The sequence below is a fragment of the Condylura cristata genome, unplaced genomic scaffold, assembly GCF_000260355.1.
Source record: "Condylura cristata isolate star-nosed mole 26May11 unplaced genomic scaffold, ConCri1.0 scaffold00009, whole genome shotgun sequence".
NCBI lineage: Eukaryota > Metazoa > Chordata > Mammalia > Eulipotyphla > Talpidae > Condylura > Condylura cristata.
Genome location: NW_004567110.1, coordinates 32745663 through 32768428, shown reverse-complemented (window position 1 = coordinate 32768428; position 22766 = coordinate 32745663). Strand labels below are relative to the sequence as shown.

General features: G+C 34.8%; 1 protein-coding gene across 1 annotated transcript in view; it reads left to right on the top strand.

The window, feature by feature from the left end:
* Positions 1–22766, top strand: part of LRRC69 (leucine rich repeat containing 69) — a 60200-nt gene that overhangs the window by 32133 nt on the left and 5301 nt on the right. Inside the window, exons 6-7 of the mRNA XM_004679737.1 lie at positions 9533–9634; positions 16550–16729. Of these exons, the coding sequence (XP_004679794.1) occupies positions 9533–9634; positions 16550–16729 (282 nt within the window). The remainder of the gene's footprint in view (positions 1–9532; positions 9635–16549; positions 16730–22766) is intronic.

Below are 22766 nucleotides of genomic sequence, written 5' to 3'. Positions count from 1 at the left end.
CCTTGAATCTTTGTTTATTTCAGTCTCATCCTTACCCTTCCTTTTGACTTGGTTTCTGATTCTCAGATAAGACCCTTTGATACTGAAGTCTGTTTTTTCTTAGATTCTTTGTCTTTTAGGCCAATGATTAATTTTGATCCATGCCATGCTACACAGATCTTGCTCTGGTATCCATGATGCCAGATGCCTGCTTGATATTGCACAGTACAGACCTCGCTGCTGTCACTTTCCAACTTGTATTTGTCTGAATCATAATGCGTATGTATTTCAGATATCTCCCATTGCTTTTGTGATTTTACTTTCTTGTGCTTAATACAAAGTTAAGAGGTTCATTTGATTCTTAAATGTCTCATTTCCTAATGATCTTACCTGCCTTCAGTAGGATGATTTCCATCCAGGTCCAGTTTCAAACAGATATTTGCATGCACGCATACACATACACATTCCTATGGAGTCTATTTCATTTTGAAATAAAAAATATTTTTGTGAAATTGACTGGATACTTGACAAACAGTTATTTCAAATTTCTGCATATCTCTGACCAAAAAATGGCCTTACATGGTCAAAAACACAATGTAACTATGGGAAAGAAACTTTGTAGGAACATAAAATTGTGATGTTTACCTTGTATCAAAACTTCTATTACTTTTGAACTTTTTTGCAAGTTGATCAGAAAAAAAAACCCAAAGCTTATAAATGATATGCAGTGAATTACACTGTGGATTACAGCTGTGAATTACAGCTGTGGCCAAGAAGTCTTTTAAGATATCCACAATCTAGTTTTGATTGTTTGAAGTATCTATTTTGCTCCAAGACTTGTGAAAAATTCCACTTGCCCACCTCATCCCTTTTGCTTTTCTTCTTCTTTTGAACAAGAGATCCACTTTGTTCTTGTTCCCATATCTTGGCTTATATTCTGCCTTTACTGGATATTAAGGAAAATGCTACCCTATCCTTGAAGCTGACTAAATGTTTCTCTAAAATTTGACTCTCATTTGAAAACAGTATTTTTCTTCAGTTGTCAGATCTGCCTTCAGTGGGTCAGTTTATTAGAAGATATACATTTAAAATAACATGCAGTGACCTTTAAAAAAAATGGGCCAAAAGCCAAAGCTTGCCTAATGAAAATCCCTTGTGGGCTTTGTGGTTTTATGTAAGTGATGTAAGCTTAGCTAATATAGAATTCCAAAACTTGACTAAATGCTGTGCCTGTCGCTACTTTTATGAGAATGAGATCATGTTTTCTGCTCTTTTCTTATATAGGGGGTGGGCAAGGAGAAGGGTGTTGAATTATGTTATTGCTTCTTTCGCCATTCTAGTTCTAAAGTCTCATGAGATAGACTTTTGGAAATAAAGAGCATAGAGAAAATTCATAAAGTGTTACCCCGGAAGCAAGGAGGGTTTTGTTAAAACTCTAGTTCAAAATTGAGGACTCAAGTGAGGGAGTATAGCTCTTTATCCTTGCTTAATTAAATTGAATAATCTGAGTTCTGCCTTTCTGCTTGTAAGCCTGCTCTTATCAGGATGAACAGCCCGCCAGGTCTGGCTGCCCATGTGTGCTACAAAGGAGCCCATCCACAAGGCACAGATGTTGGCAGAGAGCTTAGCCATCTGTAGTTAACCTTGGAAATTCTGTTCTTCTAGCCAAGTAGTTACAGTGATCCAGGAGATAAAGGGAATGCCACTTGTCTTCAAAATGGAGATTCCAAAACTGAAGTAACACCTTCTCCCCTATTTGTTGAAAGGAAGGATAGGGTGATTTGCTGATAGAGAACTGTATGAGATGAGAAGTTGGGATTAGCAGCTAAAACTGACTTTTTGCTGAATAGACTTTTTGCTCTTGCTAATGAGGAGGAACAATTGGTAGCATCTGGAGTTCCTCTGTAAGGGGAACATCTAAACTTACTATGCGGGGAAAGAAAGGATGCTTGCATTGAGAGCTTTTTTAGACACTGAGAGTAACTGTGGCTGGGATTTCTGTAGCCAGAACTAAAATGGAACTTCAAGAAACCTACAGGTGTGACTTTGTAAGAGGAAGCACTAATGAGAAAGTGGAGTTATAAATTAAAGAAAAAATTCCAAAAAGAAGTTAATGAGGTGGTAGAAAATTTAGTTGTGCAGTGGATGTCAGGGACTGACTTACAGATGGGGAGGTGACACTGAAGAAGAAGGCTGACTGTGTCACTGTGGGGAGACTTCGAGGCTTTTGTCTTTATAATTCTTTGTTTCATAACTTTGTTATATTGCAAGGAGGGAGCTGGTTCTTATATATTCAAATAATTTGGTAACTAGATTCTCGCAGGTATTTGGATGTTTATCTGGGCCAGAGACTTTTTCCACGTGTATCTCTGTCCCAAGAATCACCACAGGATCAAATTCCACACACACAACTCTAGTAAACACAGGCAGTTAATGAGTTTTCCATTTCTGTGCAATACGGGATCTGTTTTGATCTTTCCCCCAACTCCCCCATTAATGTAAGAAGCATGATGGCTGAAAACAGCAGATAGACAGAGTCTAGATTTAAATTCTGACTCTGGATTTCTATTCTGACTCTACAGTAAGCAAAATGTGATTCCTATAGATCACAGCATGTTGCAAGAAATTTCTGAATTGACCGTAAAACATAAAAGAAGACAGGATTTGCTTGGTGATTTTACAAATTAGTTTTTCAATGGAAAGGTGGTGAGCTACAATTTTGGTAGTGACAATATTTCTTTTGTATGGGGGTCACAATAAAGAGTAGCCAGTGTGCTAACTTCACTGGAGGCAACACTGTGGTAGAAGATACATAAACTTTCATGGGCTCTATATGGAGTCCAATTTTGCAGCTTCCTACTTTTGTGGTTATGGGAGAATTTATTCTAAAGTTCTTGAACTTCTGTTCCTTTACCTGAAAACATTGGATGATAATACAAATGACACTGGCTGCTGAGTGAACTCAATTCCTAACATCTCTTCTCACCATTAAAGCCCAGGCCTGTTTCCCCACCCCAGACACTCTCTCCCAGCCTGGCAGGATTTCCACTATGATGTCAGGGCCTCAGAAAGTTGCACTCAAAGTTCTCATTATTACCTCCGCCCCCATTCTCTCCCCTCCCTCCCCCCCCCATCCTTATCTCTCTGAGAACTCTCTGGGACCACTTGACCCGGACTGTGAAAGAATGAGTAAAACCTGGGAGTTGGAGGATTAGTAAACAGAAAAAAAAAAAATTCTGAATGCCTATATATCAGAAACCTAGTTAATATTAGTCACTTTTCAAACATCTACCAGGAAGTGGAGTGATAATTTATGTTCCTAGCTATGTTGCTTTAATAATACAGTAAAGCAAGAACAAAATAAAACAAGCATATAGTTTGTATTTAATATTAGAGTAGAAGCAGCAGCTTTATGAAATGATTTTTGCACACTATCATATCATCTTTATTCAGGTGTTCATTGTTTTAGAGGACAAGTGTCACTGAATGTCCCTTGGGGAATAGGAAGTAGAGTCAGTCCAGTACTAACTGTTCTCATATAAAAAGAATAAAGGGATTTATGTCTCCTTGGAGTTAACTCCTGACTGCCAACCAAGCGCTGTCTTTCAGTAAAGGTGCTGTGCTTGCCCGGTTTCATAGGCACAGAGCCGGTTATAAATTCTGCTGTTCTCTTTTCCTATCTATGTGCTGGTGATCTTGCCCAATTGAACAGTTACAATTTTTAGCTATTGTTTTGCACCAACCCTGTTGGATTGTGATTCTTGTTCAGAAATTTTAAGAACCAAAATATGGAGAAAGCAAAAGGAGGACATCAGGCTGAAGTAGCAAAATAACTGCTCCTAGGGAGAGGAACCTGGATAGCTCAAGTAAGTGCGTTCAGCATTGGCAACGATGAGGAAATAGATGGGAGAAACCAGGTAGCTTTCTGATCAATGTATAACATTCAGCTCTCTGAAGGGGAAAGCCTGGCTCGTGACATCTACCACTTTCCATGCAGTGAATACTTCTCCCAAAAGGGAGGATTTCAAGTTACCAACATGATTACCAAGTTGGAGGTCAATGCTCATACTTGGTTCTCCTGAGCTGGTACCAGTGAACACATTGGTGGGACTAATTCGGCACTCTTGGTTGAGATCGGGAAGAGCTGGTATAAAATTTAAAGAGAGAATATCAGGCATTCTTAAAATATCATTAATATATTATTTCTTTCCTGTTTTTCCAAATTTTTTGAAAAGAAAGTATTAATGAATGTATGCACATGTATATAGGATATTTTAAATGGCTTTTTCATACAGGTTAAATGTATTTGATTTATTAGTATATTCATATATATTAGTGTGTTATTCATACATATGTATTTTATAAAATGCCTTTCAAATTTTATTGTAAACATTTCTCTATAGTTTAAAGTTTTTCAATGTATCAGTACTTTTAATGTCTGCATTACAATGATGTGTACATATACTGAGGAAGTTTCCTATGTTTTGAAAGGGAGAATGCTTCAAACTTCTTGTCACAATAAAAACTGTAGTTAATTTTTGCACATACTGTCAATTACTCCCTTAGGAAAGATGTCTAGAAGTGTAATTACTGGATCAAAATTTATGCATACATTTACTGACTGGATAAAATGTTGCCAAATTTTGCTTCAGAAAGCATATTTGATTTCATGTTTCTATGTTTAAAATTGGTTCTAATTCTTACTTTATGTAAGCAATATTTCATGTTTTTTATGATAGCTATTATACTAACTAGCATAAAATCCTATCATATAAACTTTTTTGCTCTCATATAAATTCTTATATCTATTATTTCTGATGATATTGGCACTTAATAATTATCAGGTAATTTTATTTTTAAACTTTCAACTTATTTTTAATTTGGAACACTCATGAGTCACTTGAAGCCAGCAGCTGTCATTGTAATTCATGGGAGAAAGAGAAAGTTCTTACAAGACCTTGCATTGGTCTGTGAGTATGGAAATGTAATAGTTAATATATTCTAGCAGGCATCTTGCTTTCTGACAGCTCCTAATTCCTCCCTGCTGTTGCCAGCCTCTCAGGCTCCATCTTACCTTTCTCTATTCAAGCATTGCTTCCACCAAGTGATGTGTATGTGGGATTCAGAAAAAGAAGACACAGCCTGTGAGTGTGGGAGCAAGCATGGGTGGTGTGTCCACAGGGCCAGCTCATTCCGAGACAAAATAGTAATCTTGCTGGCCATTGTTCTTCAGCCCTTCTTCTCTGGACATCTCTCTTACCTGTGTGTTTTGAGTCCTCCCAGTATTCTTTCTTTCTGTTATGGGAATTCTTCCCTGAACTTTTATATTCATCCTAGGTTGATGCTTCCTTCTTTAGCTTGATATAAACTACAGGTTGTGTCTTTTGCCATGGCAATTTCTCTACCTGTTTTTAAGTGGCCATTATTATGGTTAAAGGTATCTTCTTATCACTTCTATAATTGGGCACCAGAGCAGTAGACTGCTAAGTATATTTAGTTTTACCAGCTTAGAACTGGAAGTACTTGTATGTATCAATTTGCTAATACATTTACAGCGTGTGAAAGTAACTTTACCCTTTATGATGGAACTCAAATGAAGCATAGTGATGGGAAAAAAGGATGATAAGTAAAGGTAAACCTTTTCTATTAAGAGAAAAACAATAGAGATGACTTGCTTGCTTTCAACAATTGGTATAGTACCTTATTTATCAGAATGCCTTAAAGTTTACCAAATGCTTTATTCCTTATTTGATCTCAATTCAGTAAAATGGAGATTATTTTCATTTGTACATGAAAAAAGGGTACAGGCATTTTAAATAAGATGAAGAGAGATACTGTGTGGAAGAAATAGATTTGAACCAGTCTTTAGCTTTGAAGCCCAGTATTTACTCTATCTTACTATGAACAGATAGTTTCAATTATATGAAAAGATTTGAAAATGTGTGTTTGAATAAAATATTAGCAGTCTAAGGGAAGATGAAGCAAAGCATTCAAGAATCTCTTGACACATTGATATCGAATCTGAATAAAGAAAACCAAAGATATTGAGTGGAATTAAAGGTGTTTTATCTTCTGAAAGGCTTTATTGAAAACTACATTGAGGTTTATGTGGAAACCAAGGTAGTAGCTGCAAAGTGGCATTCTATCTGCACTTCTCATCACAAATTTAAACACAGAGATTTTAATTTCCTGTCAGAATAAAAAAGAATAGAAGGGTAAAGTTCTTACAATTAGTTTTCAGACAATACATTTCTTTCACAAACCTTTGGATATCTTTCTTTCAACTCACTGAATTGTTGCCTGGTCTGAAATATTTTAGAGTGAATTTCTTTAGTTTAAAATGAAAACTACCCAGATAGACTTTGGGGGCTTTGGCTTCTTTGTTATTTCTGAATAGAGTACCTTTTGTATTTTGGCTTGGTTATTCCTACTTTTCTCTGTAACCAGGTCATGGGATTCAGAAATAGGGCTGAAAGAGCCTCTTGAGGTATATGGCTCCCCTGTTCAGTGGAGAGGTTTTAATTATATTATTTGCTTTCAAAACCTGAAAAAAGTTTTAAGGGTGAGTGACTAGTTTGAAAGTCTTAGCTTGAGATAAAAGAGAAATAGATTTTTATGTTTTAAAAAGAGGATTCAGAGAAAAATACATAGCGTGTTAGTTGGAACAATTCTGAGACACTGGAGAGACTTCTCTGTCTGCTCATGATGGACAAGAAAATTCTGTGACATGCTGAAATTGGTATGCATGTTTTATTTTGCTTCTTTGGTTACAGCATAAATGGAGTTTAATTAAAGTTACTTAGCAAAGAGTAAGGAGACTCTCATAGGGATTCAAGCAGGAAATATGTAAGGCTTGGTGGAGCCTAGAGCTACTGGAGCTAATATATAACTTTCAGTTTAAGAGGATTTGGAATTTTCAGTTGCATGAATTTTAGGATATCACATTTTGTTGTACTGTTGACAAGTAACCATATTCCAATATTTGTTCTACTTACACCTTATTTCTGCTTCTCTATAACTTCAGTACACAATCCCAGTGTGGGCTCCGTAACTCCTTGACAAAATAATTTTGCTTTTAGTTTCCAGAAGTAAATGGCAAATCACTTAGCTATTTATTGGTTAAAATTCCCCAAAAGTCTATGGCTAGACCACTCTATTAGATCTCAGATGATTGGCTCCAGCCTGTGATTAGCTTCTTTGGCCTGAATCAAGACCTTGTTCATTATGTAAGCAGTAGGATCATACTGTGTAAAATCTGTAGGTAGCATGGTCCCTAGGTTGGTGGTGGTGGGGGATATATCTGTAGGAAAAATCTGGCAGTCTTAGCATATATCTAATGGACCTGGAATTATAACAAGGCAATTTGACTTCCAAATCTATCTTCCCAAATCCATATATTCTTTTTTATTATATATTAAGTCCTGCATTAAGAACTAGAGTGGTAATGGTGAGAAAACCAGACAGGGTGTCTGCTCTCTCAGAGCTGCATTGAAATGGAAAAACATATTAATCAAAAATAATTGATATTGTGAATGTATAATCATAAACTAAAATCAAATCACTAAAAGAAAGGATCCTTGCTCTGTAAAACAAAATAGGAATCACACTAAACTGGTAGATTAGGGAAGGCTTCCTGGAGGAAGTGACATAAGTTAAGTCCTAAGTAATGGATAAGAATCATTTAGGTAAACGGGAAAAACACATTCTATACAGGGTGGAAAGCATTGGAAAGGCTCTGGAGTGGAGGGAACAAGGATGTTCAAAGAACTGGAAGGAATTTCAGTGTGACTAGAATGCAGAATTTGGGTAGAGGGGGCCATTGCCAAGAAATATATACTTGAGGCTTTGATCTTTATCTGAAGATCAAGTCTCAAAGTGTTTTAAGTAGAGAGTAAAATAATCAAACCTTGAAAAGATCATTTTGCCTGAAGTATAGATGACATACTGGGAGGAGGCTAGAAGTAGGAAGGACTTCTAGCAGACTTTTTTTTTTTTTAAAAAAAGATTTATTTATTTATGCATTCAGAACTAGGATACAGGCCAGAGGTACAGGGATGGTGAGAGGATTCACCAGAGACAGAGTGGGGAGCAGAACAGGCTGACTGATGAATTACACTGCTGAGGGGAGCAGCAGGCGGGTCAGGAGAGGTCTACTGCACCATGTGGATCACCTCTAGGGTGGGGATCAAACTCATGCTGAAGTGGCTTTAGTGTCTTAGTGCCTCCTTTAACCCGTTGCACCACCAAGAAGGGCCCCTAGTGGACTTTTTACTGATGAAAGTAAGAAATGATGGCAACTTCATTAAGTAGTAACAGTAGGGGTGGAAAGACCTGGACATATTCAAGTGATATTTAGGGTTAAATTTGGAAATGGTGATAGGTTGTAAATTTTTTCTAGCTTAGAAAATTACTGGGGGGAAAACGAACTTAAGAGTGACAGATCAATGTGTCAATGCTCGATATAGTAAGTTTTATGCATATTTGAGACATTCATGAGAATGTTTTGAATAGTCAGTTGATCTGGGATATTGAAGTCAGGAAAGGGTTTAACCTTGGGAGTCTTTGAGTGCTTATCCTTGGCCAGGTTAAGGAAGAAGTGTGTGTGTGGAGCCTGGGAATTCAGTTATCTCTTTCTCTTCAGGCTTGGCTTCTTGGCTTTTAGCGTCCTCTCTTCAACTACCTCTAAGCTTTGTCTCTTGGGGTAAGTATGTAGCAGATAGCTGAAGGATTCTGACTGTTGATCACTTTCAGTGTATCCAAACAAAGTTTTTGGCTTTCTTACGTTCAAATGATAGCATCTGCATAATCCCTTCACAATTTTGATTAGATATCAAGTGTATCATATAATTTCTTCAATTTCCCATTATTAGCATATGTTTTTGATCCTACAGCCCCCACCCTCAAAATCTTAACCTCTTCACAGTCAAACTTAGCTTATTTAGAAATTCCAATGCTAAAGGTCAATCTTGTGAGCTTTAAGGTAGTCTGAAAAATAAATGCTCATTTGCTGTAGTCTATTGCCTATTTTTAAATTTGCTGTGGCTGTTTTTTTTCTTTAATTATGTGAACTCTTGGCCTCTTTTCTTTATATTAATATAACTTATATTTATATTATATTAATATTGTACACTTATAATGTTTATATTAGTACTGTTGTTAAATTACCCCTTCTCTGATCTCCCTTGATACTTTGGGCTAGTCTGAAGCAACTGAAGGACACATTATTCCTAAATCACATGTTTTATTTTTTGTAACTAGGTCTAGAGAAGAAGGCCTTTGTGAATCTTGAGTCCCTAAAGAGATATGTGTATCTGGTATTTCTGCCTGGGGTTTTATTATTTATTTATCAATTATTTGAGCATCATCTGAATTTAGATTTTGTATTATATAGTCACTGAAGATACAGTTCTTATTTATTTACTTTTTTAAAAAATATATATTTATTCACACAGATAAAATGACAAAGTAATTTAGTGAAATTTCATTGAAGAAATAGCTTTAGGAGTAAAGTTTGTTATTTTATTGACAAGAGAGTTTTTGTTTCATTTGAAAGTTTCAGGATCTGAAGTTGAAGGAGTTCTACTGTGAGAGAAACCCATTGTTCTTGAAGGAACCAGTTAATGCTGTGAAACAGGATGCTGTCTGGAGTCTACAGGTGAAGGCTTCTATCATCCAACAGGTCTTCAAATTAAAGCTATGATTTAGTTTTTAAAAAGTAATTGACATTTTGATTTAAAAAGTAAAATAGCGTCATGTATTTGTCAGATTTGTGATTATAGAGTAGATGTAATCTTTTTCAAAAACATTTACTTGACGTTGAATGATATTCTTTATTGATAAAATTTTAAAAGACCTCGATGGAATATACAGATAAGCAGAGTCAAAATTGGAAAAAAAAAATATTTATGTTGCACTTTGAAACAAATGCAGGAACTGGTAAAACTTTCTTTCTAAGGCATTTGTCATTATTTGACAAACAGCTTGAATATATCAGATCCTTTCAACTGATTTCAAAACACGTGCAAGGTATTATGTCAGAAATTTTGGTTTTGAAAATCTTTCCAGCATAAATTGAAAAAGCACTGGATTTTTCATACCCTGTTAACACAGTAACCTATCACTTAACAAAGTAACCTTCCAGATGCCATACTTGCTTACACTTCTTCAATTGTATATTATCATATCACATGTACCACCAAAGTACCAGTTACCCTCCAGATAGTTCACCTCCACCCTTTGCTTTCTACTCTGTCCTTCCTTTCTGGTAAATCAGTTCTACAGTCAGAATTCCAGGTTTTCCTTTGTCTGCTCTTTTTTCTTTTTCTTTTATATTCCACATATGTGTGAAGTAACATGAGTTAAATTTTAAAAAGTTTCTTTTCATAGCATTCTTGCCAAGCCAGCAAATGATCAATATAACCCTAGTCCACTGGCAATGTAGGTCCCAGACTTAATCTGTAACTTGCTTACAAAATCTAATGTAATCCTGTCTGATTTCTAGGATGACTAAATTCAGAGAAGTGGAAAGGTCTCATTGCGTACATAGAAAAAGAGAGGAATTTGTTTTCACTGTATGTTTCCATGCTGTTTTTTTTTTTTCAGTATTATCTCAGGATATGTAACTTGTTTTATGAGGGTCCTTGCCTTTTATATCTCACTTTCATTTATCTCTATTCCTAATGGATGAGAAACATGATTCAGGAATCATTTTCACTTTAGTCAAACAAGTTGATGGTATTAAAAGAAGTGGAAAAACTTATTAGGAGATTCTTCTGGTGTCCCATAGATATAGAGGAGGTAAAGATTATAGATTATAGTACACTTGAATGTGAGTCTCTGTCATGAATTGGACTTATGTCCTTTTAGGTATATAACTGAACATGCAGGTTTGTCTTAAGACTTTCAGAAATCACATAGGATTCAATCTTCAATGCAGTGGACAACTAGCATTGTCCAATGGCTTAGTTTGTTTTAAAATAACTTTTTTTTTAACTACTGCATGCATAAGTTTAATTATAGAAATCTAAATGTGCAGAGGAGTAAGAAAAATATCAGGGCCTCCCCATTGGCCTAGGGGTTGTCTCAGCTCTATCACCACTGCAGACCCCGGCACTGTTGCTCCAGGAAATCTGTTTTCTGCTCCCCACTCTGCCTCTTGTGAATCCTCTCACACCACAAACAATCCCCCCCAACCCCCCACCTCTGGCCTACATTCCATTTCCTCTATGCATAAATAAATAAATCTTTTTAAAAAACATACCACCATATTGATTTTAAAAAGTTTATTATAAATGCAACAGGTAAGCCAATAGAATTAACTATTATTCTTCTAATACATTCTATGCTACCAGAAATTATTTTTAAGGTAAAGATAATGTTAAAGTCTATACACTATTTAGAAAGCTGTTTTTATCACTCAAAATATTGTGGCTGCCTTTCCAATCAATAAGAAATATTTCTTATTGATTGACATCATTTATGCTGAATATATGGTATTCTGTTACATGATTACACATAGTATTTTTAGCTACTTCTCTCTCTCTCTTTTTTTTAAAGATTTATTTATTTATTCATACAGAACTGGGGTACAGGCCAGAGATACAGAGGGTGAGAGGATTCACCAGAGACAGAGTGGGGAGCAGAACAGGCAGATCGATGAAATACACTGCTGAGGGGAGCAGTGGGCAGGTCAGAAGAGGTCTGCTGCGCCATGTGGATCTCCTCCAGGGCAGGCGGGGATTGAACTCATGAGGAATTGGCTTTAGCTTCTTTGTGCTGTGCTTTAACCTGCTGTGCCACCAGGGAGGCCTGCTACTACTTTTTTTTTTTTTTTTGACTGTTTTGATTACTAACATTTTTCTGGATTTTTGGCCTTTAATACAAGGCTAACATGATAACTGTAGAAAATTTTTCATGTCCACATTATCCCCATTATTGAAATTCCTGGGCCAGACAATTGGCATCTTTGAAAATTTGATTTGCTCTTTTCACATTCCCTTCCAGAGAATCAACCTATAGTTCTAAAACACTATTTTTTCCTAGTCTTGTATGAAAATAACCCATATTTGAAATTTAATTATAAGTGACTTTAAAACAACTATAGTATTTAATTTGTTTAATCCCTTAAGCCTATTTTTTCTCCTTGAATCAAGCATTTCATAATAATAATAACAAAATTAATTATGGCTTGCTAAACTTGCTATGGGCAAGGCATTGTTCTAAGTGCTTAACAGGAATGAACTAATTTAGTTCTCTAATAACCCTAGAAATGTAAGCTGTGTTAATTCTCCCTTTTATAGATAAAACTGACATTCAGCAAGGCTGTATAATTTGTCAACTTCACAGAACAATAAGTGTTGGGATGATGATGGCTATCTAAGAAGACTCTATATTGCAGTATTACCTCAAAAAAGGGCTCCCTGAAAGTCAGATAGTCACTCCCAAATTGTAGGAGATTCTGGCTGTGGAGGAGGAAGGATGAAACCAGTGTGGTGGTGAGCTTACAGAAACTCTTGAGGGCATGTTGTCCTTTGCTGGGACCAGGATACAGTATGAAAGCAATACTTTTTCTTCTTTCTTTTATTTAGGAGCACAAGAATTTTTTTAATATACATAGTAGAATTAAAGATTTTTACTTATATAAATGATTTGGGTAAGTTTTTGTTCATTTTTTTAAACTTTTGTATTTATTTTCTTATCATTGTTAATTTTTGGACAGTATTTGATTTCTCCTTCAGGTGTACTACCAGTAATTCTCCTGCCACAACAGCATGATTTGGGTAACTTTGAAAGTATCTCTAAGAGTATTTTCCTAGAAATCTGTCTTATATTGACTGTAAATTTCACATTTGTACTTAAAATAAAAGTCATTTATGGGCCCTTCCTGGTGGTGCAGCAGGTTAAAGCACAGCACAAAAAAGCTGAAGCCACTATAGCATGAGTTCGATCCCCGCCCCGGAAGTGACCCACATGGTGCGGCAGATCCCTCCTGACCTGCCTGCTGTTGCCCTCAGCAGTGTACTTCGTGAGTCGGACTGTTCTGCTCCCCACTCTGTCTCTGGTGAATCCTCTCACTGCCCATGCACCTCTGGCCTGTAACCCAGTTCTGTATGAATAAATAAATAAATCTTGAAGAAAAAAAGAGTCATTTCTACTGGACATCTGGTTAACATTACTGATTAAATTGCTTGGTCTATCAAAGAATTATAGGACTTTGACTCAGACTATACGTTGGTTAAGATTAAAAAGAAATTCTTTAGAGATCTATGAACTTAAATTTAATGTTGACAACTAAAAAATAATAATAATAATAATAATAATAATAAAATATTAGCCAGAATACACTTCATTGGTAGATTGCCAGACTAAGCATTTTACCTTTATTATCTAATTTAGTTCTCTGAATTCTTGGTTATAGTGCCATAAAAACAACTGTTTTACAGGTGAGGTGTCTAACTAAGATCAGGGAAGTGAAGGACTTGTTCAGATAGGGTCACACAGCTAAAAATTCATATGGCCAAATTTGTACCTTTCATCATCTACTGATGATCTTTGCTCCTAATACTATATTTAGTTTGTTATGCAAAGTAACCATTGGTCCTATAACAGTTCCAAGTTCATCATTCCTTTTAAGAATTCATTTCTCTTCACACTTAGAATTCTGAACAATTTTATAAATATAATTTGTATGTGAATAATTTTATAGTTCAAAAAGTTTATAATTCAAATTAATTCATCATATAAAGGGAACAATAAAAAATTATACCTGAAACTAATTTTAAATTAAAATGGATTAAGCATAGGAATATTCTCTGACCTACAAATATCAGCTGACAAATAAATATTCCAACAAAATAGCATACAAACTATTCAAAAGGAACAATTTATTTGTCCATAAGTGATTTTTTTTATGTTCTTTAAATAATGCTGGAATTAAGGGAACTTTTATTGTCTGTTTTCAAAAACTGAATTACATGTATCTCTAAAAGGTATCCTAAAGGATTCTATTGGCCATGCCAATGGTATATTCACATATGCTTGTATTTCCAAGTAATAACTTTATATTTTAATGGTATATGTCATTCTTCCAAAGTAACACATTGGCAGCAAGTAGGAGAATATAAATAATGGGTAATGTAAGAGTTGTCAAGAGACACACCAAGTGTTACAAACATGTTTGAGTCCAGAAGTCTTAAATGGAAAAAGTAGATCTATGAATTGTGACTTGTTTATAGGTCCCATGTATTTCAGCAATTTCTTCTACCATCTGCATTTGGGGGAGTAAATTTTTGTCTATTAGTTTTTGAAGCTTTATAGTGAGACCTTATTATTGGTTTCATTTAGCTGAAAATTTACTTCTAAACTCAGTATTTCATCCAGTTTCACAAGCTATGCTATGTGAAAATACAAGGAGAAAGGGTGAAAATAGACCTAATTTAGGAGTCCTGGTAATATTAATGGTACAGGTAATTTTTTTGAAAAGGATGACTTCATTATGTAACTATTCAGAAGAACGAACTTAGGTAGATAGGAGTTTATACTGTTGAAAGATCAAACATGTGAAATAATGCTTCTTGCTCTATAAAGGCAACTTTCCCACATGCTTGTTGCCTAAAGAAAAAAATCTTTATGGGATTGTTACATGTTATAATTAATTTAAAATTCCATCTTTAAAAAAACAAAAACAAAACCTAAAAACTACAATTGGTATCTTTCTCTTAAATTTATTCTTTTATCATTACTTAAATGGTAGACAAATTTCTCATAAAACTAAGGTTTTAAGTGGCAGTGAAAATGTAATAAAGTGTCAGAGATAGAATAATAAAGAAAAAGGAGGCAGCAATTTTATAGTTTTTTTATTTTTAAGATTTTAGTTGTTATGAATGAATGTACAAGAGAATGTGTGTATGTATGCATGCATGTATTCCCAAAGATCCTTATCATGGACTGACATGGACTATTTTAATAGCATTTTTTTTCACAAAAAGAAAAGCCCTAAATAAATCAATCCCATACACTATGAAAATTCATGGAGTGTTTGCGTAATGTTTATAAGAAGTTCTATGATATCAGCACAAACAATGGGGCCATTTAGTGAAGTTTATTTTATTTATTTTGCTTGATTGGTCTGTGAAGATTTTTTTATTGCACTTTTCATACATGTGCATAATATATATACATTTATTATTTAAGATGATGATGTCTATTCTGAAAGTCATTTTAGATTTTTTCATTATAGCTTATATCAGTGTAATAATTTAATATAATATATATTATAAATTATTATATAAAATTTAGACATAGCTCTGTGGATAGGTTTAATAGAGATTAAAATCATAGATTTGGTTCATGGAAATAACTATTCTGATCATATGAGCAAAGTACTTTATTCAAGTATTTAATGCAGTTAAATACAGATAACTAAGTTCAGTGCTTCCCACATTTTAATAAGCATACATTTAAATTACCTGGGAAATTATAATTCTAATTCAGTAAACTCGGGTTGACCTTCGAGCTTACATTTCTTTATTTATTTCTTTTTAAGATTTATTTATGCATATAGGACTGGGGTACAGGCCAGAGGTCCAGGGGCAGTGAGAGGATTCAGCAGAGATAGAGTGGGAGCAGAACAGGCAGATGGATGAAGTACACTGCTGCGGGAAGCAGTGAATGAGATAGGAGAGGTTTGCTACATCATGTGGATCACCTCCAGGGCGGGGATCAAACTCACAGGGATCAAACTCACACTGAAGCAGCTGTGGCTAGCTTGCAGTGCTGTGCCTTAACCCACTTTGCCACTAGGGAGGGCCACAGTTTGCATTTCTAATACGCTTTGAGGTGAAGTAGATTATTCTGGCTCATGAATAATGCTGTAAAATTTAGACATTAGTGTGACAAATTCAATTTTTAAAAAAACTTCTTTTCTCCCAACTGCTTTATTGTCTCTTTCTGGATTTTTTTTTTTAAAGATTTTTTTATGTATACATAACTGGGGTGCAGGCAAGAGATGGTGAGAGGATTCACCAGAGACAGAGTGGGGAGCAGAACAGGCAGATTGACGAAGTACACTCCTGAGGGGAGCAGTGGGTGAGACAAGAGAGGTCTGCTGCACCATGTGGGTCACCTCCAGAGTGGGGATCAGACTCTCACTGAAGCAACTGGCTCACTTACAATGTTGCAATTTAACTTGCTGTACCATCAGGGAGGGCCCAACAAATTCAATTTTTAAGTTTGTGCAGTCTTCACTTAGTGTAATTAAGGGTATAAAACTTTAACCTAAATATATTTAATTTGGTAAAATATAGGACATAAATTTGATTATAACTTGAATTTCTATATATAAAAACAAATAATAATAAAGGAAGTAACTTGCTTTTCCTAAAGGATTGAAAATTAAGCTTAATTATATTACAGTCATTGATAATATAATTCATTATATGTATTATGGAAAATTAATTTAACAAAATAGTTAGGAATATATAAGGAAATATATTAGTGAAATAGAGATCAATAAAATACAGAACATTCATTCTGAAAATAACCAGAAGAACCATATATTTTTTTAATATAGGAGATAACATCACGATATGTAATGAAACAGCTAGCAAGAAACAATCCTATCCTAAAAGAAGCCATAAAGTGGCACCCACAGGTCAGAAACATACTCTCTAAGGCAAGAAAATGTGCAATCTGTGGAGATTCGTTTTTGACCATATGGCTGGAATGTGTTGAGTTTGTTCCTCCACAGAAGGTAAATAATAATTTTTTGTGTGTGAATATAAGCATAAGAGACTTCCTCTGACTCTTTGACCTGTGAACATTTATTAACTATAAGAAGTGACTTCTATAAGTTTAATACTTCAGATCTTGAATATATTCTGAATATTTCAGTTCCTGATTGCATTCAGGACTTCAATGCATTTTTTAAAAGATTTATTTATTTATGCATACAGAACTGTGGTACAAGCCAGAGGTGTGGAGGTGAGAGGCTTCACCAGAGACAGAAGAGGGAGCAGATCAAGCAGATATACTGAAATATACTACTGAGGGGAGCAGTTGGTGGGTCATGAGAGGTCTGCCGTGCCATGTGTATCACCTCCAGGGCAGAGATCAAAACTCATGCTGAAGTGGCTTTAGCTTCTTTGTGCCTGCTTTAATCTGCTGTGCCACTGGGGAAGGCCCTCAATGCATTTTTGAGTTGTTTTTTGTATACCATGTAACATAGAGTTCTAATTTCATTTTGCGCATGTAGTAACTCAATTTTTACAGCACAATGTGAAGAATCATCCTATTCCCATTGAATATTCCTGGCTTCCTTGCTAAATATTAGTTGACCAAATATGTGAAGTTTTATTTCTGGGCTCTCAATTGTTCTCAATTAGTCTCTATATGTTTCTATACTAATACTATATTGTTTTGATTACTATAGCTTTGTGCTATAGTTTGAAATCAGGAAATTTGAAGTCCCCCCTTTTCCTCCTTTTTTGGGGGACTGTTTTGTCTATTTGGGGTATTTTGCAGTTCCATACAAATTTGTGGATTTATTTTCTATTTCTCTGGAAAATAATATTGCAGTTTTTCAATTGCATTGAATAGCTAGATGGTGGCAGACATTATGGGCATTTTGAAGATAGAAATTTTTCTGATCCAGTACATGAACTAGCTTTCCATTTATTTTTTGTTTCCAATTTTTCTCATTAAAGTTTTGTAGTTTCAGGGTAGGTACAGACCTTTTACCTACATAGATTTATTCCTAAGAATTTTAATATATCACCTGCAAACAAAAACAATTTTATTTCTTTTTTCTTTGGGTGTCTTTTATTTATTTTCATAGCCAAACTGCTTTGGTTAGATTTTCTAGTACCACATTGACTAGGAGTGATCAAACTGACACCTGTTACATAAAAAGAGCTTTGCACATATTTTATTTCTAGGAATTATTGATAAATCACAAGTGTGTGGATTTGAATACCAGTTTCTCTGTTCTATCAAGTAATTAACATATCAAATATATCATAGAGAAAAATCTAGTAGGAAATAAACAACAGGATAAGCCCTGAAGGATGAAGAAGGCTTGAAGAAAGACTTTGAGGATAGGGAAACTAGATGCACAATTGTAGGATTTGCAAGAAGCTATTAGAAGATGAAGCTTAAAAATGGGTCTGTGTTGCTTAACAATTCAGAAAGAATGAGCTGTTTTGATTATTATCTACCTTAAGGAATTAGTAGATCTAGAACTGTCTTATCAAGTGATGTGCCTTATTTGTTCTACTATCTGAAGGGCCTAAGGAAGTCAGAAAGAAGAACTGAAAGTTTTTGAACTATAAGATCATAGTTGTAGTACTTTTCCACTTAAAAAAATGATTTTTATGTAAAATTTCCTTCAATATCTGTAATGGATACTTAACAAGATGCTTGCTAGGCTCTCAGCATCCAAAGATAATGACACTGCTCATGCTATTGAGAGAGACCATGGTTTATATATAAAGATACAGTTTTATAAGCATTATAATAAGGTGTTATGTACCCTTGCTAGGGAGTCAGAAAGTAAATTTAGAAGATGACTTTGTGCTGCTGTAATGAAATACCACAGAGTGTTTTTTGTTTGTTTTTAAAGATTTATTTATTTACGCATACAGAACTGGGGTACAGGCCAGAGGCTCAGGGGCGGTGAGAGGCTTCACCAGAGACAGAGTGGGGAACAGAACAGGCAGATCGACGAAGTACACTGCTGAGGGGAGCAGCGGGTGGGTCAGGAGAGGTCTGCTGCGCCATGTGGTCAACTCCTGGGAAGGCAGGAACCAAACTCATGCGGAAGTGGCTTTAGCTTCTTAGTGCTGTGCTTTAACCCGCTGTGCCACCAGGGAGGGCCTCACAGAGTGTTTTTTAAGGAACAAAAATTTAGTTCTCATAGTTCTGGAGGCTGGGTATCTTAGAGACAGATGTCAGATGGTTGGGTGAAAGTCCCTTTTCAGTTCATTCACTTTCTGTTGTGTCTTCACATGGTAGAAGAGACAAAGGGGTGATGTAGTTCTCTTTTATCAAAGGCATTAATCTCAATCATGAGGGTAGAGCCTAATCACCTCTCAGAGGACCTGTTTAATATTATCATGTTAATAAAGAGGATTTCAAGTTTTGGGAAGACACAAGCTTAAGCTAAACTTTCCTGGAGAGGTAACATTGTGTGACAAAAATTCCCAATTCTCATTTTAACTTTGTGATCTGGTTTTTATTGTCTCCATTCACAGGTGAGGCAACTAAGTTTTGTGGCTTGTTCACAGATTTCAAATTCTCTTTTTGCTGTGCTATAACATACACATTTTCATTTTGAGACATACTATGCACATAAACTCATTGATTGATGGTGAGACAATTATTCACAACAGCTGCCTTTATATATTTGAAATTAAAAGACTGTTGTGGAAAGAAATGAGGCTTTTCCTCTGTTGATTGATTGAGTAGAACATGGAACCTTTAGTATTCAGACCAGATAAATGGGAAGAATTTTCTTATACTTTACACACACACACACACACACACACACATAGACACAAGCACAAGCATATGTTAACATTAGTAAAAACCAAAGAAATGATAAGTATAAAAAAAGAGGACAGAATAAAGAGATTTTGGAACTCTACCATTTCTTTTAAAAATTTAAAAGGGAAGTAAAAACACCTTTTAAGAATTGCATCTGAGGGAATTATGAAAACAACAACAGTCATAAGAATATAACTGGACTAAAATCATATTTGAAAAAAAATAAACTAGAACTTGAGAGTTCTTGCTAATTGCAGAAAATGTTCAAATATTGGAGAAAGCTCTGATCCCTAACATTGAAAAAGCACATTGTGTGCCAAGAAGAATAAATGAGAACAAATTCCTATCTAGAGACATTTTGTTAAAACTGAAAATTACCAAAGAAACGCTATCAAAACATTTGATAAAATGTTCAGAAAATGACTTTCCCACAAAGAAATGACTATGGCCTGAAGACAGATACCAGAAAATAATGACAATAGTGTCAAAGCACTACGAGAAAATACGCCAGTTACCTCAATGTCTGGAATAGATGGCTAGATAAATTGGCCAGCAAAAGACATGAGAGTGTTGGAAAATTGCAAGAAAAATAAATTGGAAAAATTCTAATCTTATTAAAATAATTGAGAAAGCTAAACTAGTACTACTTTAGAAGCAAATGATAATGAAAAAGAAGATACTGGAATTACAAATCTATCAGTTTATAGCTTATGCTAAGCAAGTTTAAGGATATTTAAAAATTGGGAAAGAAAATTTGCAAAATGATATATATTACCAGGTGCTTGGAATTGAGTAATAAAATTTTTGTTAGTTTCCTATTTCCAGATTGAAAACACACCCAAAATATATTGATATATTGGGATGATAATGAGATTAGTCATGTCAGTAAACAGTTGCTTTTATCTATTTTAATGGTTTTATTCTTTTTTTTTTTTTAAATCAGTTACATGGAGAGAAATTATACAAAAGCTGATTTGCCTATTAAAAAAATTGTTTCTTAATTATCTTTTCAGGAACTAAACTTAAAGAGTGTTGACATTTAGAGTAAAGGCTTTATCTCTAAAGAAAAACCCATTTGATAATGCCAACGTCTGGTTACCCTGTTATACTTGATAGAATGTTCTGTCTCCTGTGGGGTTTGCCATCTGAATGCATAGTTGAATGAGGGAGACACTTGATGATAAATGGGTCTTCTTGACATAAAACAACTAGAAACACCAAATATCAAATTGTAATTGCTTCTCTTTAGACAAATGCAAAATTATGTCTTGCTTTTCATATGAAAAATAGTAAGATGAAGATTGAAAAATAGTTCATGAATAATTTACTTTCTTGAAAATGAACTTTATAATAATTCATCCCTATACTTTTTTCTTTCCCTAAGTATTAGATTCCTTGCCTTATGAGTTCAGTTAGTTGTTAGTAATTACATATTATCAAAGACTTCAATGTAGTTGATATTTAAGCATTAACTACTAATGATATAAATCTTTGAAATCGCAACAGAATTTAATCCTATTTAGTTACTACCAACCTGGGCCATATTAGAACTAGTGACTTAGAGGTAATCTAAATTGTCTCATAAAATTCTTTCCAGACACTTGAGTGATCCTGTGCCCAAGATATGCATTTGATAGTTTTCATTTTGTATAGTTACATTAGCTGAACTTAACATCTCCCCAGATTCCTTTAAAGTTGAAGAGTTTAGGGAGGGAACAGTTTGGAACATGAACTCTCAACCCTGATTTGAATGATGTAATGTAATTAAAACTACCCTCAAAAGAGATTAGATTGAGTGGGTTTCACTACAAATGAGTGAAAATGCTGATCCACTATATGAAAATTTGCAACCTTAATTCCTTTTTTATGACAAGCTGCCAGTAATGAAACATAAGATTACATTTAATAATTTTACTCATTACTTATAGGGCAAAATCTTACTTTGCAGTAAAAAGTTATTACTGTTTAGATACCACTGACATTCATTTGTGAAACTGATCATTTCAACCAGTCAACTGTGAAAATGAATGTAGGTTTTGAAACATTTATGCTGTGGTTAGTCAATTTAATGTACATTAGGCACTAAGAGGATCAGAAGGCATCACATTTCTAATTCTAAACAGTCACGAATATAATATGTATTTATTGTTCAAAAAATTGAAATGCTATGAATGTTCCTTATTATTATATTCAGAATATAACAAAAACAATTATAGTATAAATGAATTCACATACTGTGTCTTTATTACTTCTATTCCTATGGGAACTCGCTGAATTCACTTTTCCCTTTAGAGAACTCTCCCTTTTGTTCTTAAACAGCTGGATAAAGTCACAATTGTACTCAATATCTATGATTTTTTTTTTCTTTAAAGAATCTTAACTTGTATTCCACTTGAGTTCTGTATCTGAAGATACATATCACCAAAATGTTTGAACATCCCTTGAGAAATTCAAAGGATGTTGATTGTGCAGGGGTTGTATGGGGGGGGTGTGGGAGAGTAGGGTCATTCTGAAAAGGAGAAAATTGCTTTTTAGCTGGATGGTTGACTGGAACATTAGCCGGAATTTCTTTCTGGCTTCTGCCTTTACCACAGTTCAAAATGCCCTATGGGTAGGATAACCTAAGCCAAGATATTTTTGAAAGTGAAAGTGGGCATTTTTAATAGCTGGGAAAACAGTAGGAAACCAGGACTCTCTTGGGCAAATCTAAATGTATGGTTGTCCTGAAATGGAGCAGTTAATGTTAAAGGGGGAAAAAAAAAAGCTAGCACTTACCACTGCTGACATGAGGAGTTGTCATTCTGAATATGCATCTTCAATTTTAAAAACTGTTTTCAGCCACTCTGAAAAATATTTGAGAACCTGTTTTAAATCAGAAAACTGTGTGCTGAATGCAGTACAAATAAGTAGGTGATCTGATTTGTACTAAATAAGTTCAAGATCTGAATAAGATCTGCTCTAAGACACTATAAGCTCAGGATCACAACAACATTTATTGTCTTAGAGTTTAATAGATCAGAAGTCCAACAGGGAGGGTTTCACTGAAGTCAAAGCGAAGTGTTAGCAGGGTGCATTTCTTTCTAGAGACTCTGCGAAAGATTCCATTTTCTTATTCTTGACAGTTGTTTTTTTTTAAAGATTTATTTATTTGTGCATACAGAACTGGGGTATAGGCCAGAGGCTCAGGGGCGGTGAGAGGCTTCACCAGAGACAGAGTGGGGAACAGAACAGGCAGATCGACGAAGTAC